The 21,772-nt window shown below is 46.3% G+C and overlaps 1 protein-coding gene across 1 annotated transcript in view; it reads right to left on the bottom strand.

Moving 5' to 3' along the window:
* Positions 1-21,772, bottom strand: part of NTN3 (netrin 3) — a 110,221-nt gene that overhangs the window by 36,587 nt on the left and 51,862 nt on the right. The window contains exon 3 of the mRNA XM_075318247.1: positions 6,480-6,668. Within this exon, the coding sequence (XP_075174362.1) occupies positions 6,480-6,668 (189 nt within the window). The remainder of the gene's footprint in view (positions 1-6,479; positions 6,669-21,772) is intronic.

The following is a 21,772-nucleotide window of genomic DNA, read 5'->3' as shown; positions in this document are numbered from 1 at the left end:
CCCCACTTCAAGTGTTGATAAAATGATGGAAAAAAAAACCCAAGAAAGTCCATATTACTTGCTTGAAGTGGCTAGTGATTAAATCTGCTTTTAACTAGGCACTGTACAACAAAAGGCTGCAAAAAAAAACAAAAAAAACTGTTCTTGGAAAAAACTTACAGAACTCTTCAAAACAACTCCAGCTAAAGGCAAAATCCTTCCAAAACTGCCACAAGAAGAAGCGTTTCCCAAAGTGATTTTCACCATCTGAAAAAAAACTTAGCACGTAACCTAAGGTTGTGTTAGCACTGAGGGGTTTAGGCCATGTGTGCACTAAAAAGTGCCTTTTTCTTAAGAAAAATCCGGACCCTCTTAAAGAATCCCGCACCAGCGGTAACAATCCGCACCAAAACCGCAACGGAATCCGCATGTGGTTTTGCCGCGGATTTTGTGCGGCTTTAACACGGATTTTCTGCAAGTTGGTCCCCGCGGATTTTTACCATTATCTATGGCAAAAAAGCAGGTACCTGCGGAAAAGAAGTGACATGCTCATTAATTCCGCAGTGGAAAAAAAGCGTGTATAAATAAAGGCAGTGTGCGCACAGCATTTTTTAAAACCCATAGGATTTTCTGGGGAATGACTGCAGCAATGTTAGCCACATATTCTGCAGCAAATCCGCTGCAAAATCCGCGGTAAATCCGCAGCGTGCGCATGGGGCCTTATTGCTGAGTTTTCAGAGCAGAAATTCTCCAACTTTCCAATCAGGATTCATGGTGTTTGAATTCATCAGGGTTTTTGGAGAGTTTCTGCTCTGAAAACTCAGCAAAAAAGTGTGATACCAAATCCCAATCCCAAAGCTACTGATTTCTATTGAAACATGACTTTGCCTTTCATATGTTCAGGCTTTCGAGCATCATTATATGTCCTCAAATTTTCTAACACATGATTTCAAGATTTGTTAACTACAAAACCTAATAAAAATCATTTGAATGAGAAAAATGCAAAGCATTGAAAAGAAATGACCGTCCTTCCTTCAATCGTTTTCTGCTTAGAAGACGCTCCATACTTTTCAAGAAAAATCAATAGCAAGGCCATTAAAAAAAATGCCTAGAAGTTGCCTGGGTGCCTTCTTCAGGGTTTTGAAAGCATTTTAAACAAAAAGAAATATTAACATTTTATTCACTGTTTAATGGATTTAAAAAAAAAAAATTAAAAAATTAGGAGATCGTCCAAAAAAAAACCTAAATAAAAAAAAAGCGCTAAAGAAACAATTTACACAAAAAGCCAAAGAAAAACTTCAACATAATGCTTTTTGAAATGTTATCAAAAACATTCCAGGGTAAAAAAAAAAATGCCCTCATTTCCTGAAGTGTTTGCTGTTCGAAAATAATGCTCTGGATTTTTTTTTTTAGAAGTTTTAGGTGCAAAAACTCTCCAAATCCTCAAAAACGTAAAAGTTATTTACACAGCAAAATAATACTGAATGAGCATTATTAAAATTGCTCATTTTATAATAATTTTGCCGTGCTAACAGGCTGCCTATAACTTGATGATTGAGCAAAATCTTGTTCATCGGCTGAAATTATCAATTGTGCAGCACAAAAAAAATCATCTTTCGTGGTCGTGCATTTTTCTGTGTAATCACTACTCTCACTGCTGAGAATAATGGCAGTCTATATTCATACACTGAGCGATCTAGTATAGATTGTTTGTTGCTTATCATTTACTTTGATCTGTCTGTGTAAACAGGCATTCAAACAATCACCGATCGGAATGATTTCCCCAATCTGCAATCATATCGTGCTGCCAGTCAGACTGTGTAAACGGACAGTTAAAACTTGCGACCTGATTAGCACTTTATTCTACGAGTCCTTTTACACAAACCAAGTGCCAAGGCGATACAACCGATTATCAGTAAAGTCTTAAGCGGGATTTACACACAGCGACATCGCTGACGAGATGTCGTTGGGGTCACGGAATTCGTGACGCACATCCGGCCTCATTAGCGACGTCGTTGAGCGTGAAACGCAGGAACGAACGTTAACGATCAAAAATACTCACCAAATCGTTGATCGTTGACACGTCGTTCTAATCCCAATTATCGTTGCTGTTGCAGGATGCAGGTTGTTCGTCGTTCCTGTGGCAGCACACATCGCTACGTGTGACACCCCACGAACGAGGAACATCACCGTACCTGCGGCCGCCCGCAATGAGGAAGGAAGAAGGTGGGCGGGATGTTCGGCCAGCTCATCTCCGCCCCTCCGCTTCTATTGGACGGTCGCTTAGTGACGCCGCTGCTGTGACTTAGAAAGGAGGCGGTTCGCTGGCCACAGCGACGTCGCTAGGCAGGTAAGTATGTGTGACGGGTGTTAGCAATGTTGTGCGCCACGGGCAGCGATTTGCCCGTGACACACAACCGACGGGGGCGGGTGCTTTCACCAGCGACATCGCTAGGGATGTCGCTGTGTGTAAAGCCCACTTTACCCTTCGGCAGTCACATACATTTCTGTTTACACAGGCAGACCAAAGTGTACATAGACTGCCACTCTACTCGGCAGTAAGAGTCCTGTTTATATGCACTTTTGAGAATAGTGATGTTTTATGCTGCAGAAAAGATCATTTAAACCTATGAATTACTATTATATATTATTATAGCGCCATTGGTTCCATGGTGCTTTACATGTGAAAAAGGGGCATACATAGACAAGTACAATAATCATGAACATTTCAAGGCACAGACTGGTACCGGAGGAAAGAGGACTCTGCTCGCGAGGGCTCATAGTCTACAGGGAAAGGGTTGAGGATACAGTAGTTGAGGGTAGAGCAAGACTGAGGGTTACTGCAGGTTGTCGGCTTGTCTGAAGAGGTGGGTCTTCAGGGTTTTTTTTTTAAGGTTTCCACGGTGGGCGAGAGTCTGGTGTGTTGGGGTAGAGAGTTCCAGAGTATGGGGGAGGCATGGGAGAAATCGTGTATGTGATTGTGGGAAGAGGAGATAGGAGAGGAGCAGAGAAGGAGATCTTGTGTAGGATCAGAAGTTGCATGCAGGTAAGTACCAGGAGACTAGGTAACAGATGTATGGAGGAGTCAGGTGGCTTTGTATGTCATGGTTAGTGTTTTGAAACGGAGTCTATGGGTATTGGGAATCTAGTGAAGATACTGGCAGAGAGGAGAGGCCGGGGAATAGCGGGGGACAGGTGGATTTGTCAGGCAGCAGAATTTAGGATAGATTGGAGGGGAGTAAGAGATGGGATGCCAGTGAAGAGATCGGTGGAGAGGCTGGGGAATAGCTGGGGAACAGGTAGGTAAAGTTGGGCAGCAGAATTTAGGATAGATTGGAGGGGAGTAAGAGATGGGATGCCAGTGAAGAGATCGGTGGAGAGGCTGGGGAATAGCTGGGGAACAGGTAGGTAAAGTTGGGCAGCAGAATTTAGGATAGATTGGAGGGGAGTAAGAGATGGCAAGCCAGTGAAGAGATCGGTGGAGAGGAGAGGTCGGGGAATAGCGTGGGACAGGTGGATTTGTCAGGCAGCAGAATTTAGGATAGATTGGAGGGGAGTAAGAGATGGGAAGCCAGTGAAGAGATCGGTGGAGAGGCCGGGGAATAGCTGGGGAACAGGTAGGTAAAGTTGGGCAGCAGAATTTAGGATAGATTGGAGGGGAGTAAGAGATGGGAAGCCAGTGAAAAGATCGGTGGAGAGGAGAGGTCGGGGAATAGCGAGGGACATGAGGATTTGTCGGGCAGCAGAATTTAGGATAGATTGGAGGGGAGTAAGAGATGGGAAGCCAGTGAAGAGATTGGTGAAGAGGAGAGGCCGGGGACTAGCGGGGGACAGGTGGATTTGTCAGGCAGCAGAATTTAGGATAGATTGGAGGGGAGTAAGAGATGGGAAGCCAGTGAAGAGATCGGTGGAGAGGAGAGGCCGGGGAATAGCGGGGGACATGAGGATTTGTCGGGCAGCAGAGTTTAGGATAGATTGGAGGGGGGTAAGAGTGTTAGAAGGGAGGCCACAGAGCAGGAGGTTACAGTAGTCCAGGTGGGATGATGAGGGCATGCACTAGTGTTTTTGCAGATTCTTGGTCAAGGAATGTATGGATTCAGGAAATATTTTTGATTTGGAGTCGTCAGGAGGTGGAAAGGGCTTAGATGTGTGACTTGAAGGAGAAATCAGAGTCAAGGGTTACTCCCAGGCAGTGATCACGCATTAATGAATGAACGTTTTGCATACTCATTGGGTGATCGGCAACCTGTTTACATGACAAAATAATTGTAAGATAAGCTTTTTTTAGTAAGTCATGGGGGCAAGCTTTTTAGAGTTGTCTAGGATGGGAGAATGATTTAAAAAAAAATAAATTTAATTTTGCAAAAAAAATTACACCCCCAACTTAGGCACAAATGAAGCGTTTTCAACCAATTACATTCCCACTAACATTTTTACAAATTGCCGACATAAAGATTTATAAACTAAGACTAAATTATTTTATTGTATAGAGCAGTATTAGAAAGTAGGAGCCCCTCTAAACAGCTGTGTGTAAGCCCCCTCGCCGCGGCTATACCTCAGCTGCAGCTGTTTAAAAAGACGGAGCTGTATTTTCCGTGTGAAAAATGGGAGGAATTTAACCCAAATGGGGGAAACTCACAGCTGGTAGAGTCATTTAGCCAATAGCAAACTGGCAAAAGAAAAGCAGGAGGGGGGAGGGGGCGCGTTAGGGCTCATTAGGAGAAACTAATTGCCACCTTGTTATGGGACAGGAAAAAAAGCGAGAGGGAAATTCTTTCCAGGATTTTTTTTTTTTCATTTTAACTGTGGAAAAAGAAACGTGTTAGGAAGCTACAAGAAAAAAAATGCAAAGTTCAGGGATATAGAGAATAGAGGTGCGCAGGCAGAATTTAGGAGGAGGCAAAATTGAGCGAGGGGCCTGGAAAAAAATAATATACATTCTTACTTAATCAATGCACAGGTGCCAATTAGGATAGTGTATAGGAGACATGTGCAATATCCTGGCAGCCGGGCGGGCGGGCGGGCGGCACAGGGATCAGTGATCACAGTATAATTGCCTCTCGTTCAGTCATTAACTGCACTCGGCTTTGGCACCACACCCGGTGCCAGGTGTCAGTAGCGTGACTGCAAATATAGTGGGAATTCTCCCAAAAAAACTCATTTAAAAAAGGTTTTCCACTTTTGCGGACAATTTTATTTTTCTATTTTTGCTTAAATGCATGTAATTTTTGGCCCAAAAAAAAAAAAATCATCATTTTTGTGATTGGGTTCACTGCCAGAAACGAAAAGGGGTCTCCTTGCATGTATGTGTGTGTATAGGTAGAGACCTGTCAGTCATTGGCAGTGGGAGGGAACTAGCCACCGGGGATCCACCTCTATGACTAGTCTCTCGTGCCGCTCAGTCCCTGGGCCGGCTTTTAAAGTAGATTTTTCTCTGCAATGATGCAGTATTTCAGAAGTAGACATTCCTGCCTGAGATCATACAGCGAGTGCCTGACACATGTCCCAGCTGTCAGGTAAGCTTTATGTAAAAATATAAAATAAAAAACTGTCCCCAAAGATGGGCAACGCCTTTAAGTACTTTCCAAGGACATGGAATGCAGATTGCATGGCAATGACTTTTCACATTCATTATAATCTCTTGGACATTTAACAAGGAGTTGTGTTTCTAGGCTCCTTAATGCACCACGCCAGCGTTTTTTGTTTCTTTTCTGTGCTGGAGTAGTGCTTTAAATGTAAGTCCCCTGCCCCCTGTCATATACTCACCTTCCTGTGGCTTCATCTGGTTTTCAGTGCAATCTTGTGCTTGTAACTTCCTACAGTCTCAAAGTCAGCTGACATCAACCCCAAAAGTATTACCCCGATTGTTACCGTACCAGGTCAATTAGGAAGAGCCGTGCAAAGCGCCAGAGTTTGAGCATCTAATGGATGCGCCACTTCTGGGGCAGCTGCGGGCTGCTATTTTTAGGCTGGGAAGGGCCAAATAGCCATGGGCCTTCCCAGCCTGAGCCCCCAGCTGCCTGCTTTATCAAAAATAACGATGATCTCCAAGTCATTTTCTTTTAATTTATTTATTTTATTAACACCAGCGCACAGGCATCTTCCCCATGCAATAAAGCTTGTTGAATGGCTGCGTTGCAGCCTTTAAGCAATCTTTATTGGCGTACGAACAGCACCTGAACTGTGAAGTTGAACACTAACTCTTTTTTTAAAAGTTTGAGTTCGAGCCCCGGACACCCGGTGTCCGGTACGAACCCGAACTTTACCATTTGGGATCGCTCATCCCTAACTGTAATGTGTTGTATATTGAGTTGCAAATTAGCTACCTATATGGGTCACTAGATAGATAGCTTTTCACCTTCTGGGGAAAAGCTAATTTGCATAACAGATCCGGTACCTTTTGATAGAGACAGTCTAGAGTGTCCTGCAGCATATAGGAGGTACCTAGATATATCCATTAACGGTAGAAGACTCTTCGGTCGTTTCGGCTCTTGTCTTACCTTTACAGGCTCTCCGGTCAGTGATGGGGCGGCTGACATCCCGGTAGAAGCCCTCTTTGCAGTAGTGGCAGTGCCTGCCCGCCGTGTTGTGCCTGCAGTTCAAGCACACGCCGCCACTCTTCCTTCCTGACAGCTTGTACAGCTCCATGTTGAAGCGACATCGCCGGGCGTGTAAATTACAGGAGCAAGCTGGGGACAAATAAAAAAACATAATGGATAATTAGAGAGAGTTTCAGAGTAAAAAGAGTAACAGAATTATTTTTTTCAATTTGTCTCTAAAAACACATATTCGAGAATTTGCGGGGTATGACGATGATATGCTTGGGACAGGTCACCAATATGTGATCCACGGGGTCCAACCGATCAGGAGAATGAAGGGGCCACAGCTTAGTGATAGCGTCACCATCGCTTCGCTCCCATAACTGAATAGCGTTGCCATTGTGGATGCGCTTGGTACTGCACCACAGTATTCCTGAAAAGATGCTATCGTTGCTCATTGTGTGACCACCAGATATATGTGACTAGAAATAGTTGTTTTTTTGGGGAACAAAGCTATAGGGCCCCTGTTGTAGATTTCATCTTTCAACAGAATATTCAGCAGATTGTGAGAGAATAAATGGGTTTACAACTTATAGGAGCCATTCTCTTCATCATCAACATTGTTGATTACGAGGGAGAACTGACACAAAACAGAGAGGTAATATAGGATGGTTTAGAGGAACTATCAGATATAAAAAAAAACTGATTGCCTAAAATAGTTCTCACTGTATAAGTCTGCAGCTGTTGTATACGCCAATAACCCCCATTACCATTGTCGCCCATCCAACCCCAGTCACATAACAATGGCAAGGAGTAATGTGAATGGATCAACAGTCGAACATCTGCCCTATTACTCTAGGCAATGTCTATGGCACTGACAACGCCCCCGTACAACGGCGCCCCCGTACAATGGCGCCCCCATACAACGACGTCCCCATACAACGGCGTCCCCATACAACAGCGTCTCCATACAACGGCGTCTCCATACAATGACGTTCTCATACCACGGCGCCCCCATACAACGGCGCCCCCATACAACGGCGCCCCCATACAACGGCGCCCTCATACAACGGCGTCCCCATACAATGGCGTCCCCATACAATGGCGTCCCCATACAAAGGCGTCTCCATACAATGGCGTCTCCATACAATGGCGTCTCCATACAACGGCGTCTCCATACAACGGCGTCCCCATACAATGGCGTCCCCATACAATGGCGTCCACATACAATGGCGTCCCCATACAATGGCGTCCCCATACAATGGCGTCCCCATACAATGGCGTCCCCATACAACGGCGTCTCCATACAATGGCGTCTCCATACAATGGCGTCTCCATACAATGGCGTCTCCATACAATGGCGTCTCCATACAACGGCGTCTCCATACAATGGCGTCTCCATACAACGGCGTCCCCATACAATGGCGTCCCCATACAATGGCGTCCACATACAATGGCGTCCACATACAATGGCGTCCCCATACAATGGCGTCCCCATACAATGGCGTCCCCATACAATGGCGTCCCCATACAACGGCGTCTCCATACAATGGCGTCCCCATACAATGGCGTCCCCATACAATGGCGTCCACATACAATGGCGTCCCCATACAATGGCGTCCCCATACAATGGCGTCCCCATACAATGGCGTCCCCATACAACGGCGTCTCCATACAATGGCGTCTCCATACAACGGCGTCTCCATACAACGGTGTCTCCATACAACGGTGTCTCCATACTACGGCGTCTCCATACAACGTCGTCCCCATACAATGGCGTCCCCATACAACGGCGTCTCCATACAACGGCATCTCCATACAATGGTGTCCCCATACAACGGCGTCCCCATACAATGGCGTCTCCATACAATGGCGTCCCTATACAACGGCGTCCCCATACAACGGTGTCCCCATACAATGGCGTCTCCATACAATGGCGTCTCCATACAACGTCGTCCCCATACAATGGCGTCCCCATACAACGGCGTCTCCATACAATGGCGTCCCCATACAACAGCGTCCCCATACAATGGCGTCTCCATACAATGGCGTCTCCATACAATGGCGTCCCTATACAACAGCGTCCCCATACAACGGTGTCCCCATACAATGGCGTCTCCATACAACGGCATTTCCATACAATGGTGTTCCTGTACAACAGCGTCCCCATACAATGATGTCTCTCTCTGTACTACGGCATCTTCATACAATGACATTCCCATACAACATCGTCATCATACAACGGTGTCTCCATATAACGGTGTCTCCATACAACGTTGTCCTCATACAATGACATTCCCATAAAAGAGCGCCCCCATACGCCTTCACCTCCTACAACAGCGTCCCCATACAACAGCGTCCCCATACGCCTTCACCCCCCTACAACAACGTTCTCATACAACAGCGTCTTCATACAATGGTTTCTCCACACAACGGCGTTTCCATACAACGGCGTCCCTATACAACGACGTCTCCATAGAAATAAACTCGGGTCTCGGACAAGCCTGCATGTAAACCGGCATCTGCTTATCCACAATGAGAACAAAAGGATTGGACATGCATGTTGAAATCCAACATGCCTGATCCTTTTTTTTTCTGCCACCTTCACTGCTGGGTGGGGGAAGGTCTGGACACCCCTATACACATTGGGTGCTTGGCCGGTCCCTCTGGATTTGCCAGGTTGAGCCAGTCTTCATCTTCTGTATATGAATGCCCCTAGGTATCCATATTTAGTAGCCTAAGCTGTTTTCTGAGTAATAAAAAAAAATGCAATTTCATAGCTGACTGCAAAAAAAGCTGAAATGACTTTTTGGTGCCTGGAGATTTTTACAGGACCATGTTAACCCCTTTCCTGCCATAAAAGTGCCTCTAAATCCTTCCGAGCTGCAGAGGGTGCACTGCAAATCTGTCAGAGGTGTATACAGCAGGTACGGCCGTCACTCACAGCTGTCAGTGTGTATGTGTATGGCAATGTCTGTCACTGGCCGTGTGTCCGGGTGTGTGTTTGGCACAGTCCACCTGTGTTTGTGTGCGCCTGTCTCTGTGTAAATGTCTTTCTGCGTGTGTGGCTGTGAGCGGGTGATTCATGTATACACAGGCTTTATCTGTCCATACGCTGATGGAGGGTAACAAGCTGCATCTCTGTCCAAAGGTATCTAAATATGGAACATGTGCCCTTCTCTGTATCACCTCCCAGCGCGGAGGATCTGTTTCTGGAAATTTATGGACTGAATCACATTGCAAAATGTTATTTCAAGGGAAGCTCTGACTCTGGGACTCTGCTCGCTCCAAATAAAACTCATTGGAAGAAAAATAGAACTGAGAACATTACAGAAAGACGTCCGCACAGTATTTTCTGTCTATCCATCCGTCTGTGTCTCCGTACATACGTTCATCTGTCTTTACGTCTGTCCATTCATCTATCTAATAATGTAAAAAATAAAGGCAGCATACCAATGCAACAAATTTAGAAAAAATGTATTGACCTATGGTTATGGCAATATTTCGTCCATGTGAGGACCTTAGTCAGTGTTTGATAAAGGTCCACACATGGACTGAAACGTTGCCGTCACTAGACATTTTCATATTTTTTCTAAATTTGCTGCACTGGTATGCTGCCTTTATTTATTATTATTATTATTATTATTATCATTATTATTATTAATTATAGCGCCATTTATTCCATGGTGCTTTACATGTGAAAGGGGTATACAAAATAGGGACATGTACAATAATAATAAACAATACAAGGCACCGACAGGTACAGGAGGATAGAGGTCCCTGCCCGCGAGGGCTCATTTATCTATCTTTTATCTACCTATTCAACTATCTATCTTTCCAAATCCAGAATCTATTTATCTGTATATTTATTTTCTAATTACCTATTGATTTAATCTGTGTATTTATAACCTATCTACATTTACCTATGGCTCTAATTCTGTATCTAAATCTGCCTATCATATCTATCTAAATATCTATCTTTAGGCATACGGTAGCTATATTTTTTATATTACTGTATCTATAGTATTTGATCATCTATCTTTTGTTTAATCTCTCTTATCTAATTATAGTCTAGATCTCAGAACTAATTATCTTTCTTGACTTATCTTTTAGCTATGTCGGATACTTGTCTAATTATATAACTTTTAATTTATATTTATTTATATTCATTCTATCTAGTATATATCTATCTATCTATCATCTATCATCTGTCTATCCATCTATCTATCATCTATCATCTACAGTATCTATCCATCTATCCCTCTATAATCTACAATATCTATCCCTCTATTATCTATCTATCTATCCCTCTATCTATCTATCCATCCCTCTATAATCTACAATATCTATCCCTCTATTATCTATCTATCTATCTATCTATCCCTCTATCTATCCCTCTATCCCTCTATATCTATCTATCTATCTATCCCTCTATCTATCTATCTATCCCTCTATCTATCTATCTATCCCTCTATCTATCCCTCTATCTATCCCTCTATCTATCCCTCTATCTATCCCTCTATCTATCCCTCTATCTATCCCTCTATCTATCCCTCTATCTATCCCTCTATCTATCCCTCTATCTATCCCTCTATCTATCCCTCTATCTAATTTCCTGGCCTGATATAACCAGCAGGTGTCACTGTTGTTATTTTGTTACTTGGAAAAAAAAAGTTTAGCCTATGAACAAAAAGGTCACTGGATAGACGGGATGATATATATTACCCTAGGATACAGCTTCAGTAATAAAAAATAATTTCTTCGGCCAGTTATTACATTATTACATTACATTATTTTGCTTCATTTACAATCAAATATAGTGTCCTTCATAGTACTCTACATGATTTGCACCAACAATAGTTTTGATGATTTTATTATTATTATTATTATTATTATTAATTATATCGCCATTTATTCCATGACGCTTTACAACTGAAAAAGGTATACATAAAAACAAGTACAACAATCATGACCATTACAAAAACAGACTGGTACAGGAGGAGAAAGGACCCTGCGTGCGAGGGCTCACAGTCTACAGGAGGAGAAAGGACCCTGCGTGCGAGGGCTCACAGTCTACAGGAGGAGAGAGGTCCCTGCCCGCGAGGGCTCACAGTCTACAGGAGGAGAGAGGACCTTGCCCGCGAGGGCTCACAGTCTACAGGAGGAGAGAGGACCCTGCACGCGAGGGCTTACAGTCTATAGGAGGAGAGAGGACCCTGCCCGCGAGGGCTCACAGTCTACAGGAGGAGAGAGGACCCTGCCCGCGAGGGCTCACAGTCTACAGGAGGAGAGAGGACCCTGCCCGCGAGAGCTCACAGTCTACAGGAGAAGAGAGGACCCTGCACGCGAGGGCTCACAGTCTACAGGAGGAGAGAGGACCCTGCACGCGAGGGCTCACAGTCTACAGGAGGAGAGAGGACCCTGCACGCGAGGGCTCACAGTCTACAGGAGGAGAGAGGACCCTGCACGCGAGGGCTCACAGTCTATAGGAGGAGAGAGGACCCTGCCCGCGAGGGCTCACAGTCTACAGGAGGAGAGAGGACCCTGTGTGCGAGGGCTCACAGTCTACAGGAGGATAGAGAGAGGACCCAGCCGCGAGGGCTCACAGTCTACAGGAGGAGAGAGGACCCTGCCCGCGAGGGCTCACAGTCTACAGGAGGAGAGAGGACCCTGCTCGCGATGGCTCACAGTCTACAGGAGGAGAGAGGACCCTGCCCGCGAGGGCTCACAGTCTACAGGAGGAGAGAGGACCCTGCGTGCGAGGGCTCACAGTCTACAGGAGGAGAAAGGACCCTGCGTGCGAGGGCTCACAGTCTACAGGAGGAGAGAGGTCCCTGCCCGCGAGGGCTCACAGTCTACAGGAGGAGAGAGGACCTTGCCCGCGAGGGCTCACAGTCTACAGGAGGAGAGAGGACCCTGCACGCGAGGGCTTACAGTCTATAGGAGGAGAGAGGACCCTGCCCGCGAGGGCTCACAGTCTACAGGAGGAGAGAGGACCCTGCCCGCGAGGGCTCACAGTCTACAGGAGGAGAGAGGACCCTGCCCGCGAGAGCTCACAGTCTACAGGAGAAGAGAGGACCCTGCACGCGAGGGCTCACAGTCTACAGGAGGAGAGAGGACCCTGCACGCGAGGGCTCACAGTCTACAGGAGGAGAGAGGACCCTGCACGCGAGGGCTCACAGTCTACAGGAGGAGAGAGGACCCTGCACGCGAGGGCTCACAGTCTATAGGAGGAGAGAGGACCCTGCCCGCGAGGGCTCACAGTCTACAGGAGGAGAGAGGACCCTGTGTGCGAGGGCTCACAGTCTACAGGAGGATAGAGAGAGGACCCAGCCGCGAGGGCTCACAGTCTACAGGAGGAGAGAGGACCCTGCCCGCGAGGGCTCACAGTCTACAGGAGGAGAGAGGACCCTGCTCGCGATGGCTCACAGTCTACAGGAGGAGAGAGGACCCTGCCCGCGAGGGCTCACAGTCTACAGGAGGAGAGAGGACCCTGCGTGCGAGGGCTCACAGTCTACAGGAGGAGAGAGGACCCTGCGTGCGAGGGCTCACAGTCTACAGGAGGAGAGAGGACCCTGCCCACGAGGGCTCACAGTCTACAGGAGGAGAGAGGACCCTGCGTGCAAGGGCTCACAGTCTACAGGAGGAGAGAGGACCCTGCCCACGAGGGCTCACAGTCTAGAGTAGATGGGTGAGGATACAATAGGTGAGGACAGAGCTGGTTGCGCAGTGGTGTACTGGTCTGAGGATTATTGTAGGTTGTAGGCTTGATGGAAGAGATGGGTCTTCAGGTTCCTTTTGAAGGTTTCCACAGTAGGTGAGAGTCTGATATGATGGGGCGTTCCAGAGTATGGGGGAGGCACGGGAGAAATCTTGTATGTGATTGTGGGAAGAGGAGATAAGAGAAGAGTAGAGAAGGAGATCTTGTGAGGATCGGAGGTTATGTGCAGGTGAGTACTGGGAGACTAAGTCACAGATGTAGGGAGGAGACAGGTTGTGGATGGCTTTGTATGTCATGGTTAAGGTTTTGAACTGAAGTCTTTAGGCAATGGGAAGCCAGTGAAGGGATTGGCAGATAGGAGAGGTCAGGGAATAGCGGGGGAAGAGGTGGATTAATCGGGCTGCAGAGTTTAGAATAGATTGGAGAGGTGCAGGACTGTTGGAAAGAAGGCCACAGAGCAGGAGGTTGCAGTAGTTGAGGCGGGAGATGATGAGGGCATGCACAAGTGTTTTGCTGATTCTTGGTTAAGGAATGCATAAATAAGGAAGATATTTTTGAGTTGTAGTCTGCATGAGGTGAAGAGGGCTTGGATATGTGGCTTGAAAAATAAAGCAGAGTCCAGGGTTACTCCGAAGCAACGAGCTTTCGAGACTGGGGAGAGTGAGCAGCCATCAACTTTGATGGATAAGCGTGTTGGAGGGGTAGAGAGAGAGGAGGAGGAAAGATAATGAATTCGGTTTTGTCCATGTTAAGCTTTAGGAATCGCGCAGAGAAGAAAGATGAAATAGCAGATAGACATTGTGGGATTTTGGTTAGTAGAGAGGTGATGTTGGGTCCAGAAAGGTAGATCTGCGGATCATCAGCGTAGAGGTGATACTGGAAGCCATGGGACTCTATGAGATGGCCTAGGCCAAAGGTGTAGATGGAGAACAGCAGGGGTCGTAGAACAGAACTTTGGGGGACACCAACAGATAGAGGGTGGGATGAGGAGGTGGTGTGAGACTCTGAACGTCCGGTCTGTTAGGTATGAAGATTTGCTGTTTCTATATATTCCTGGGAGCACGAATAGATGATGATGAGTCCCCGCACATATCAGAAATTTCATAGGACATTCTGTAATTATGCCATAATCCCCTAGATGGGAATAGCCACTTAGCTCACACTTTTAAGCTTAACCTATTCTCAACTATCTATCAAACTGGATCCTGGTGATTTGCTGATTTCTGTGATTTTTAGTTTTTTTCCCCAAATCACAAGTTATACCCTATCAAAACGTAGGGATAAATTGCTGATCGCCGGGCGTCAGTCCACTGGAATAACCAGGCTCCACAGCCCCATCTTGAATAAATGGTGCACATACACGACCTCTACTTAACTCATTGGCAACAAGACTGACAAAACAAAGCCATGCTCACCAATTTCCAACAGGGTGGCCAACTTTGCTTTTTTTTTTGTCCTGTACGGCTTATTGAAAAATCACGCATGGTAGTGCCCACTCATCACTAATTATGAGTATTGAGCACTCAAGCATGGTAGTGCCCGCTCATCACTAGTTACGAGTACCCAGCACCTGAGTATGGTAGTGCCCGCTCATCACTAGTTATGAGTACAGAGCACCCGAGCATGGTTGTGCCCGCTCATCACTAGTTATGAGTACAGAGCACCCGAGCATGGTAGTGCCCGCTCATCACTAGTTATGAGTACAGAGCACCCGAGCATGGTAGTGCACGCTCATCACTAGTTACGAGTACTGAGCACCCGAGCATTGTAGTGCACGCTCATCACTAGTGGAGGGATCAATAGGACAGGCTGGAAATAGCCAAATAGAATGTCTCATAGACGATGAATGGAGTGAAGATCAAACATGCTCGCCTCTGCTCCTTTCAAGATGGACTTGCTTCTCGAGTTTTCTCGGAACCCAGTTCTCAGGATCTTAGAAGGTCTCAGCAGCGATCAGCCAAGGAAAAGGGGATAACTGGCAAATTTTGGAAAAAAAATCAAAGACTCTAGATCAGAAAATTCTACAAATAACTTCAGATTTCTCTACGTTCACCAAAGCAAGACACTGAACAAGCAGAAAGAATCTACCCCAGTGTTTCCTACGTGTGATCCTCCAGCTGTTGCCCCACTAAAAAACCCCCGGCATGATTGATGCTGCAGTTTTGCAATAATTGGAAATCCACAGGTCAGGCTACGCTGATATAATAATATATAACACACAGAGTCACAGGTTCCTTTGCTAATGATTTGGTTTCATTGGGTGATATAATACATGTCTGTGTATAGCTCCAGTGTACGCCGCTGTTTGTATATGGAGTCTGCTGCAGGTTTTGGGAACAATCTGTCCTCCAGATGCTGGGTGTTCTCACTACCCCACAGAGCCAGGTGCTGCGGAGGTCACAATGTTAGACATTAAGGACACGGTGGAATTAATAAGAAGGGGGCGCGTAGGAAGACGTGAAAAAAAAAAAGTTCAGAGTCGATGGCTAGCCTTTGATATTCAGCCTGGCATCCGAGCGGCTAGCCCGGGCCCTCTTTTGGCATAACGGGCCAAACCTGCTATATCTATCATGCCCTGTGAAACGCATTTCTAATTTCAGACCATTTTACAGCTGTTGGGGGCCTGATGGCTTCATAGGCCACATGTGCTTTATAAAACCCAACAGCGCGGGGCCCACACCTCCCCCTCCACCCAAACTCTGCAGACCATCTCCACCTCGCTAACTTTTTTACTTTTTTTTTTTTAGGGCAGGGTATAATGAAAACAAGATTTTCTGCAGCCTGCAAGGCCCCCCACCCTTTCCCCGCTTCCCCCACCTTCCTGAAAACCTTCAGCTAAAGGTGCGAGTTTTTCCAGACATGCTGTGAAATTCATTAACATGTCAGAGAAATAATACAGCATCCTGAGAGAGGAGCAATTTATTAAGGAGAGGGCATTGCCGTCCAGTCACGAGGTCCACCCCTGCCAGAGGAAGAAAAGCTACAGCGGGCGGCAAAAATGACATTATTAGTATTACTTCACAGGATGGAAGCTGGGTGGTCTTCATCATTGCTTCATCAGTGCATCATTTCCAGCCAGTAATGACTTATCATATAACCCTGCACATTTATGGAGACGTCTGGGGGGCCGTACTGTGCCCAGTACCTGGGTTACCAAGTAAAAGTGTGCCGCCACGTCTGCTGTAAAGTTATTCTGTAATACTGCGCTGTATGGAGGGTAATACTGCACTGTATGGAGGATAATATGGAAGAATATGGAGGGTAATATGGCGCTGTATGGAGGGTAATATGGTGCTGTATGGAGGGTAATATGGTGCTGTATGGAGGGTAATATGGAGCTGTGTGGAGGGTAATATGGCGCTGTGTGGAGGGTAATATGGCGCTGTATGGAGGATAATATGGAAGAATATGGAGTGTAATATGGTGCTGTATGGAGGGTAATATGGCGCTGTATGGAGGGTAATATGGTGCTGTATGGAGGGTAATATGGTGCTGTATGGAGGGTAATATGGCGCTGTGTGGAGGGTAATATGGCGCTGTGTGGAGGGTAATATGGCGCTGTGTGGAGGGTAATATGGTGCTGTATGGAGGGTAATATGGCGCTGTATGGAGGGTAATATGGCGCTGTATGGAGGGTAATATGGCGCTGTATGGAGGGTAATATGGCGCTGTATGGAGGGTAATATGGCGCTGTATGGAGGGTAATATAGCGCTGTATGGAGGGTAATATGGCGCTGTGTGGAGGGTATATATTGTGCTGTATGGAGGGTAATATGGTGCTGTATGGAGGATAATATGGTGCTGTATGGAGGGTAATATGGTGCTGTATGGAGGGTAATATGGCGCTGTATGGAGGGTAATATGGCGCTGTATGGAGGGTAATATAGCGCTGTATGGAGGGTAATATGGCGCTGTATGGAGGGTAATATGGCGCTGTATGGAGGGTAATATAGCGCTGTATGGAGGGTAATATGGCGCTGTGTGGAGGGTATATATTGTGCTGTATGGAGGGTAATATGGTGCTGTATGGAGGGTAATATGGTGCTGTATGGAGGGTAATATGGCGCTGTATGGAGGGTAATATAGCGCTGTATGGAGGGTAATATGGCGCTGTATGGAGGGTAATATGGCGCTGTATGGAGGGTAATATGGCGCTGTATGGAGGGTAATATGGCGCTGTATGGAGGGTAATATAGCGCTGTATGGAGGGTAATATGGCGCTGTATGGAGGGTATATATTGTGCTGTATGGAGGGTAATATGGTGCTGTATGGAGGATAATATGGTGCTGTATGGAGGGTAATATGGCGCTGTATGGAGGATAATATGGCGCTGTATGGAGGGTAATATAGCGCTGTATGGAGGGTAATATGGTGCTGTATGGAGGGTAATATGGTGCTGTATGGAGGGTAATATGGTGCTGTATGGAGGATAATATGGTGCTGTATGGAGGGTAATATAGCGCTGTATGGAGGGTAATATGGTGCTGTATGGAGGGTAATATGGTGCTGTATGGAGGGTAATATGGTGCTGTATGGAGGATAATATGGTGCTGTATGGAGGGTAATATAGCGCTGTATGGAGGGTAATATAGCGCTGTATGGAGGGTAATATGGTGCTGTATGGAGGGTAATATGGCGCTGTATGGAGGGTAATATAGCGCTGTATGGAGGATAATATGGAGCTGTATGGAAGGTAATATGGCGCTGTGTGGATGGTAATATGGCGCTGTATGGAGGGTAATATGGCGCTGTATGGAGGGTAATATGGTGCTGTATGGAGGATAATATGGAGCTGTATGGAGGGTAATATGGCGCTGTATGGAGGATAATATGGAGCTGTATGGAAGGTAATATGGCGCTGTGTGGATGGTAATATGGCGCTGTATGGAGGGTAATATAGCTCTGTATGGAGGATAATATAGCGCTGTATGGAGGGTAATATGGAGCTGTATGGAAGGTAATATGGCGCTGTGTGGAGGATAATATGGTGCTGTATGGAGGGTAATATGGCGCTGTATGGAGGGTAATATGGTGCTGTATGGAGGGTAATATGGCGCTGTATGGAGGGTAATATGGTGCTGTATGGAGGATAATATGGTGCTGTATGGAGGGTAATATAGCGCTGTATGGAGGGTAATATAGCGCTGTATGGAGGGTAATATGGTGCTGTATGGAGGGTAATATGGCGCTGTATGGAGGGTAATATAGCGCTGTATGGAGGATAATATGGAGCTGTATGGAAGGTAATATGGCGCTGTGTGGATGGTAATATGGCGCTGTATGGAGGGTAATATAGCTCTGTATGGAGGATAATATAGCGCTGTATGGAGGGTAATATGGAGCTGTATGGAAGGTAATATGGCGCTGTGTGGAGGATAATATGGTGCTGTATGGAGGGTAATATGGCGCTGTATGGAGGGTAATATGGTGCTGTATGGAGGGTAATATGGCGCTGTATGGAGGGTAATATGGCGCTGTATGGAGGGTAATATGGCGCTGTATGGAGGGTAATATGGCGCTGTATGGAGGGTAATATAGCGCTGTATGGAGGGTAATATGGCGCTGTGTGGAGGGTATATATTGTGCTGTATGGAGGGTAATATGGTTCTGTATGGAGTGTAATATGGTGCTGTATGGAGGGTAATATGGCGCTGTATGGAGGGTAATATAGCGCTGTATGGAGGGTAATATGGCGCTGTATGGAGGGTAATATGGCGCTGTATGGAGGGTAATATGGCGCTGTATGGAGGGTAATATGGCGCTGTATGGAGGGTAATATAGCGCTGTATGGAGGGTAATATGGCGCTGTATGGAGGGTATATATTGTGCTGTATGGAGGGTAATATGGTGCTGTATGGAGGATAATATGGTGCTGTATGGAGGGTAATATGGCGCTGTATGGAGGATAATATGGCGCTGTATGGAGGGTAATATAGCGCTGTATGGAGGGTAATATGGTGCTGTATGGAGGGTAATATGGTGCTGTATGGAGGGTAATATGGTGCTGTATGGAGGATAATATGGTGCTGTATGGAGGGTAATATAGCGCTGTATGGAGGGTAATATGGTGCTGTATGGAGGGTAATATGGTGCTGTATGGAGGGTAATATGGTGCTGTATGGAGGATAATATGGTGCTGTATGGAGGGTAATATAGCGCTGTATGGAGGGTAATATAGCGCTGTATGGAGGGTAATATGGCGCTGTATGGAGGGTAATATGGCGCTGTATGGAGGGTAATATAGCGCTGTATGGAGGATAATATGGAGCTGTATGGAAGGTAATATGGCGCTGTGTGGATGGTAATATGGCGCTGTATGGAGGGTAATATGGCGCTGTATGGAGGGTAATATGGTGCTGTATGGAGGATAATATGGAGCTGTATGGAGGGTAATATGGCGCTGTATGGAGGATAATATGGAGCTGTATGGAAGGTAATATGGCGCTGTGTGGATGGTAATATGGCGCTGTATGGAGGGTAATATAGCTCTGTATGGAGGATAATATAGCGCTGTATGGAGGGTAATATGGAGCTGTATGGAAGGTAATATGGCGCTGTGTGGATGGTAATATAGCGCTGTATGGAGGGTAATATGGAGCTGTATGGAAGGTAATATGGCGCTGTGTGGATGGTAATATAGCGCTGTATGGAGGGTAATATAGCTCTGTATGGAGGATAATATAGCGCTGTATGGAGGGTAATATGGAGCTGTATGGAAGGTAATATGGCGCTGTGTGGATGGTAATATAGCGCTGTATGGAGGGTAATATGATGCTGTATGGAGGGTAATATAGCGCTGTATGGAGGGTAATATGGTGCTGTGTGGAGGGTAATATAGCGCTGTGTGGAGGGTAATATAGCGCTGTGTGGAGGGTAATATGGCGCTGTGTGGAGGGTAATATGGCGCTGTGTGGAGGGTAATATGGAGCTGTATGGAAGGTAATATGGCGCTGTGTGGATGGTAATATAGCGCTGTATGGAGGGTAATATGATGCTGTATGGAGGGTAATATAGCGCTGTATGGAGGGTAATATGGTGCTGTATGGAGGGTAATATGGTGCTGTGTGGAGGGTAATATAGCGCTGTGTGGAGGGTAATATAGCGCTGTGTGGAGGGTAATATGGCGCTGTGTGGAGGGTAATATGGCGCTGTGTGGAGGGTAATATGGCGCTGTGTGGAGGGTAATATGGCGCTGTGTGGAGGGTAATATGGCGCTGTGTGGAGGGTAATATGGCGCTGTGTGGAGGGTAATATGGCGCTGTGTGGAGGGTAATATGGCGCTGTATGGAGGGTAATATGGCGCAGTGTGGAGGGTAATATGGCGCTGTGTGGAGGGTAATATGGCGCTGCATGGAGGGTAATATGACATTGTATGAAGGATAATATAGCGCTATATGGAGGGTAATATGACGCTGTATGGTGGGTAATATGGAATAATATGGAAACTAATATCTCACTGTATGGAGGGTAATATCACGCAGTAAGGAGGGTAATATGGCACCGTAAAGAGGGTATTACGGTGCTTTATGGAGGGTAATATGGCGCTGTATAGCGGATAATATCACACTGTATGGAAGGCAATATGGTATAATATAGAGGGTAATACAGCACGGTAATCAGGGTAATATACAGCATAGCGCAGTGATAGAGGGGCTCCATACACAGCCTTCTTCTGTAAACGCTTCTTAGAGAAAAGTTTCCCCTAAGGCTATGTGCGCACAGTGCGTTTTTCGCGGCGTTTTTGCACGTTTTTCGGGTGCGTTTTTGGCCTCAAAACTGCAGGACTTTGCTTCCCCAGCAAAGTCTATGAGTTTTCATTTTTGCTGTCCGCACACATCTGGTTTTTTTACCTGCGTTTTTGAGTTAAAAAAAAAAATGGACATGTCAGTTCTTTCCTGCGTTTTTCTGCGTTTTCCCCCCATGCAATGCATTGGAAAAACGCAGCAAAACGCATAGATCAAAAACGCACCAAATCGCGGCAAAAACGCATGCGTTTTTTTTTGCGTTTTTTCGACGCAGGTGCGTTTTTGTGCGTTTTTAGCGGCCAAAAACGCACAAAAACGCAGCGTCAAAAAGACGCAGTGTGCGAACCTAGCCTAACAGTGTTATTACTTATCTGCAGGATAGCGGATAAGTGTCACTGGAGGTCTTGATTCTATGAATGGGGCTCTGAAATCTCCCTTTAGAATAGATCACTCCAACTTTGTCATTGGGACTAAGAGGTAGAGGAAAGTACAGCGCCCGGCTATATCCAGGGAAAGTACAGCGCCCGGCTATATCCAGGGAAAGTACAGCGCCCGGCTATATCCAGGGAAAGTACAGCGCCCGGCTATATCCAGGGAAAGTACAGCGCCCGGCTATATCCAGGGAAAGTACAGCGCCCGGCTATAACCAGGGAAAGTACAGCGCCCGGCTATATCCAGGGGAAAGTACAGCGCCCGGCTATATCCAGGGAAAGTACAGCGCCCGGCTATATCCAGGGGAAAGTACAGCGCCCGGCTATATCCAGGGAAAGTACAGCGCCCGGCTATA

The sequence above is a fragment of the Anomaloglossus baeobatrachus genome, chromosome 7, assembly GCF_048569485.1.
Source record: "Anomaloglossus baeobatrachus isolate aAnoBae1 chromosome 7, aAnoBae1.hap1, whole genome shotgun sequence".
Taxonomy (NCBI): Eukaryota; Metazoa; Chordata; class Amphibia; order Anura; family Aromobatidae; genus Anomaloglossus; species Anomaloglossus baeobatrachus.
This window is presented reverse-complemented; position numbering and strand designations above follow the sequence as displayed.